Source organism: Cariama cristata, unplaced genomic scaffold (genome assembly GCF_000690535.1).
Source record: "Cariama cristata isolate BGI_N322 unplaced genomic scaffold, ASM69053v1 scaffold17608, whole genome shotgun sequence".
NCBI lineage: Eukaryota > Metazoa > Chordata > Aves > Cariamiformes > Cariamidae > Cariama > Cariama cristata.
In genome coordinates, this window is record NW_009631851.1 from 9,995 (window position 1) to 15,653 (window position 5,659).

Below are 5,659 nucleotides of genomic sequence, written 5' to 3' on the forward strand. Positions count from 1 at the left end.
ACATACATGGGAATCACAGGATAATTCAGACTGGAAGGGACACCTGGAATCCTACAGGCTTAGAGTTGCAGCCACCTCATTTCCCCATCTAGAGGGGATGCTGCTGTGGGCAGCCTTCAGCAAGTCACTCTGACAAGCAGCCCAGAATACTTCCCAGCAGATACCAGGAAAGGCCACTGCCTCTGCAGATAAAGCCAGTAAGACTAGAGAGAGGGCATGAAAAAAACCTTGTCCAAGTAATTCAGCACATGAATGCATGCTCATTATGCCCAAATGCCAGGGCTACCTGAGGCTGCATTTGCTCAGACGCACGCAAAGCTGTTTGCAGTGCCACCTGCTCTGCCAGCACTTTTTAGGAGACAGGCAGTGGCTGCAGGCTGACAGCTCCATCCTGACCTTAAAACACTCAAGGGCACATTGGTTCTGACAGCTGATACATCTTTGTTTACAAGCCAGCCTAACACCCTGGCAAATGCTACTCTAGAGAGCGCAACATGGGAATACTTTCCAAGCAACTGCTACCACCTAAATGCCAGATTTCCCAGTAACAAAGAAAACCAAGCCACCTATACAACTTTGTGCAGATGGTCAAGCTTTGCCAAGTCCCTGGGTTGATAATGTCAAGGTTAAAAAACAGACAAGAGATACAAGACTAACAGTGTCTGGAATCTTCTTCTGCTGAAGTACACAGTATAGCCAGTGCCTACCCACTGTCCTCAAATTCTGGTGCTGCCAGGAAACTCACCTGTGGCTCCGGAGGAAACAGGGCCTTTGAGAGGCGGTACAGGTTGCGAAGGTTGAACTGAATGCTTGTATTGGTGACTCTCAGCTCATGCATGTTTGTGGAACTGTCCCGTGGACAGATATCACTTTCTCCTGAGAATGGAGACACTGTGATTGTGTTCTTCAGCTCATATCGTGGCAAGTTGTCAGAAATCCCTCCGTCAACATACCTCTGAAATGAAGACAAATGAAGCACTTGTCATTCTCGTAACTGATCAAGTGGCTTTTTTACTCTGTGTCCCTGTTCATATTTGTGCCAACAACTTGGGAAGAGAATGGAGTACATCCACCAGCACTGGAGGAGTCAAAACCAGTTGACAGCACAGCTGCGTTGTCTATAATCTCCTTTTGCTACAAGCCTTTCTTCCTGTCATTAAGTGTGTTGGTCACAAGTGTTCACTGGGAAAGGCATATTCACTTGTGTGACTGCTGACTTACAGCTCCTATGGGGTCTGACTGCTGTCCAATTAAATAATATGACACACCAACAACCACCTGCAGTGCAAATTAGCACTGATCCAAGCTGTCACACTGTGACACTGTGCCATTTTTCACCTGTGTTAAAAATAAATAAGCTCAGACACGAGTCCCCACTGGCAGAAGGTTTGTTACCTAAGAGTAAAACCAGTTGATTTGTTGCTAGCAGGCTTATCGAGCAGCAGTCTCAACACATGCATACACATTTGGAATCTACTTGCTGTGATGTAAAAACAGAGCACAAGGGACTTGAGTCTTGCTCTTAACAGGCACCCTCTTATCAGAGAATGTTCTGTACTTACATACCATAAACAGATTTGCGTTACCCTTGCAGGAAGGGCAATCCCAGTAGCATGTACTCAATTCAAAGTATTTGCTGGAGTACCGTAATTGCACAAGAAGCTGAGCAAGACAGTCCCTGTCACGGGCCTTTGGGAGAGTAAGCAATGTGCAGAAGATAAAAGGAAGGGGATGCAGGTCAAGCCAAAAGAGCAGGAAGTTTCAGACCTTTGCAGAGCAACAGCTCAAGCCCGTGTGAACCTCAGTTACAGAAGAGTCCTGCTGATTTTGTATCAGGGTTGGATCCTGCCATTTGCTGCCTGGAACCCTTCCCTTTGGATGCATTCAAACACAAATCATCGTATAGGAGGTACACAGCCCCATAAGCAGCAGCTGTAACATCTTTCAGCACTCTGCTGGGTGAGGAGCTGAGCTGGCAGAGGCTGAACCCAGGCAGAGCACGGAAACGCTGACTGAAAGAGGAGGTGCCCCACTCTGCGTCACACTTTGCCTTGTCTCACAGGTAGACTGACCCCAACATCAGTCTTTTGCTGCACAATGCCTAGAAAAATGCTGGCTGCTTTGCACTTTGTTCTCTCTTGCTCTGGATGGCAGACAGGCAGAGACCTCTTCAAGCAGCTTCTCTGAGCCTGGGGAACAGTTCATAGGTTCTTGGGCTGAAAGCAATCAAATTCAGCTATAGGAATCCAGCCACTATCGAGGCAACAGGGTCAGGGTAGACCGCACAGCAGGTTTCTTGGGGGTGAACTAAATCTCACAGCTACCTCTGCATACAGCCTACAGGTTCAAGGGAGATGGCTTCTGATTCCAGTCATAGGCACTAACTCATAGCACAGGGCATTTTATCCTTGTGTCAAACCTTCTTCACCACAGTATCAAGACAGACATAGTTAGAGAGTCCTGCACCACCTGCATTTGGGCAGTGAAGAAAGTGAAAGGATGGGATAGACTAAACTCAAGGAGACGTACACCCTCTCAGAAACAGTAACACCCAGCTTGCCTACAGGAGGCTTTCCAGACAACAGAGGTGCCAAAAATTAGTTGAACCCTTGCGCCCTTTTCAAGAGGGCATCAGTTTTCCCTAAGCCAAAAGCAACCACAACAAACAGTCATTGTCATCATCTCCCTAAAGCTGCTTCACTGAAAGCACAGCTACAGCTGGAGACATCTGGCTGAATCCCTCTGCAAAGAAGAGATCGTGACAGGCTAAGTAGGAAGAGGACAGAGCAAAGCAGGCAGCACCCACTTTGTTTAAAGAAGATGGAGGTAAGCGTTAACTAAGACAACACTAGTTTTGCAGTAAGGATGCAGAAACACACGTTTCCCTGAGGGCGGCAGCACGAGTACATGGATGCCATTAGAAAGAAGGCTTAACTACAATAAGGCTGACAGGCACAGCCTTGGCACTGCGTGGAAATCTAGGAATACACAGGCAGACTCCGCTCTCCGGTCCACCACTCCCCAAGCAACGCCGATTACCATTCCTTACTCAAGATCAGCTGCTACTTTGCTGGATTTGGCTGAACCTCCAGTAACCAAAGTGTAACCACTCTCCAACCTCCTGCACAGAGCCACAGGCTGGGGCCACCAGCTGCCTGCAGGCATGAGCAGCAGCAGCTTTTGGGGATGGTTCACAAACTGGGGTAATTCCCGGGGTGCCCACTTCCATTCCTGTATCGTGTCCTCCTGTGCACAGGGCCCCTCACTCACGTGAACTGACAATTAGCTTTTTGACCCCTGTTAGGGGTTCATGTCACCCGTGTGTCGCAGACAGTTCATGATTAGAGTGTGCGTTGACAGGTCAGTTATTGACCCTTCCATTTCTCAGTATTTGAGAATTCCACCCCCACCCCCCCATCTTCATCATCCACTCCATGGGGCTACCAGAGCTCAGAGAAGCGAACATCGGAAAAAGATTAGGAGAAAGGCAGAACATGGATTTTACATCTTGCACACAATCACATTGCCTTGAAAACTCATCCTCATGCCAGGCCTGTCAGTCTGTCCCGTGGCAAATACAGTCATGACAGGCACACTACGAACCATGCAGTCCTGTTTCAAAACCTTTTCCCAGGCTTATACCCAACCTAATTTAACCTCTCCCCTTGCCAGCCCCCCCTTCAGAGACACAAAGAGCCATGAGTTTCTGGGGAAGAGGTAGGAATTAATTTCCTCATCTCATATATTCCCTCTCCACCTTTCCCCATGAGAAATCTTGACATGAGAAGTCATCCCTCAGTGTGCCAGGGCAGCCTGCATATTCCAGAAACCCTGATGTTGTACGCAGTGTTGGAATTTTGAGATTTTGCCTGATCCACACTGACCTCAACTAGTCCCAAAGAGGTGCCAGGCCAGAGCCACTGCTATGCTCCCACCAGCTGTGGGATAAAAACCCTGCCTGCAGTTGCTGAGCAAGTGCCAAACCATTACCGATTCTGTCATTTCTCTGAAGGGCTGGACATCAGACATTTCTTCTAGGTCATTTCCCTGCCCAACATGCTTGCACAAGACAAAACCAGCCAAGTTGCATATTACGCAGGAGCAAAACCGACCTCACTTTTAGGACACAGGTAGCGCTGGGAGAAGATTTGATGCTGTGCTGACAGACTGAGGCATCTTGGTCAGGTCATTTATGGGAAACCAGGGCACATACACATCAATAGCAGTTCTGCCTCTCCCTTTTGACTATCTAGTTTGCAAACAAACTACGTTTTAACACGTGCATTAATCCATGTAGTACAAGGGGAATCCAAGCTCAACTGAGGCCCTTAAGCATGACTGCCATATTCAGAGACGCTCCAGCTCCGCACAGCTTTCAAAGGTTTTCATTTCTAACATGCAAACACAGAAGGGAGAAATTGCTCTGGACAGCCTTGGACAGGATATTAAAGAAAGTTCTAGCAGACAACAGAACATTATTCTCAGAGGAAGGACAGGAAGAACTCCACGGAAAAGAGGCCTGATATCAGCACCAGTAGTTAAAACCCCACAGAAAGTGTCAGGCATGTGGGAGAGGGAGTATACTCATGATTCCTATCCTGGACCCAAGTTCTTTCCATGTGCAGAGGGTTGGAGCCTCAGTGATGGAAAGCACTGTACCAAGCAGCCAGGAGAACCACCTGCTAAGTCATGCAACACTTGCCCAGATTCCTATATATTACCATCACATTAAATCCTCTGGTCTTTGGGACATTTATAGCCAGCTGCAGACAGCAGTGGAAAGAAGGCACATCCACTGTTGGAAGTTGTTTATCTGGGAATTTCTCATGCCTCTTCAGGCTAATTGCTGCCAAGAGACAGGCAATAAGACTGCCAAAATTGACTACCAGCATTTCTGCCGCCTTATTCATTAGTACATGATTTAATGGAGGAGGATCTTAGAGTCTTACTTACCACTCCACGCAAGGTTGGAGGTATCAGCCCACAGTAGACAGGGATAAAGGTGCTGCAGACACAGGCCTGAGGGAGAAAGAGATCCAGAATGTAAGAAGCAGATCAAAGCCTACTGAACCTATTCCTCTTCTCAGAACACCACACTGGCATGTGCTGACAATTACACTCCGGTACTAAAGGCATTTGGAGAACAAGGCAAAACAAAACTGGATGGAGTTCCTGCCTAGCCCTCTGTAGAAATTTTCCATTCACCTGAATCAGCTCCTCCTTGGAATTGAAGTCTGACAGTATCACATTTTCTCCATCAGAGACCCGTGTCAGGGAAATACCCAAACGTCCCGCTGCAACCTCATGCCCATTCTCTGGCACGGTCTTGGACAGGCAGATCCGAATGATTTTCACCAAGTTGAAAGATGGGTGGAGTGGGCCCAAGAACCTCTTCCGGGCTTCTTTTGACACTCGAATAATGCTGGCGCCAGCCTCACCTGTAGCAAGAGAAAGAAAAATACACCATGAAATCCTAGCAAAACCAGCCTTCTCCTTTACTAAATAAGGCACAGAAAAGCCTCAATCACAGCTTTACTCAGCGGTTTCTCCCCGCTGGCTGATATTTAACTCAAGACAAGAGGCTATTATGGGCAGTGTTATGGAAGTCATGTAAGTTTGCTGTCTTGGCCCTCACACTCCTCCATTGCAAAGAGCAACT

At 47.7% G+C, this 5,659-nt stretch overlaps 1 protein-coding gene across 1 annotated transcript in view; it reads right to left on the reverse strand.

Annotated features, from left to right (window-relative positions):
- Positions 1–5,438, reverse strand: part of PNPLA2 (patatin-like phospholipase domain containing 2) — a gene marked incomplete at its 5' end in the record, with an annotated part of 9,908 nt that extends 4,470 nt beyond the window's left edge. The window contains 3 exons of the mRNA XM_009706143.1: positions 746–955; positions 4,954–5,019; positions 5,206–5,438. Coding sequence (XP_009704445.1) covers positions 746–955; positions 4,954–5,019; positions 5,206–5,438 — 509 coding nt within the window. The remainder of the gene's footprint in view (positions 1–745; positions 956–4,953; positions 5,020–5,205) is intronic.
- Positions 5,439–5,659: the final 221 nt, after the last annotated feature.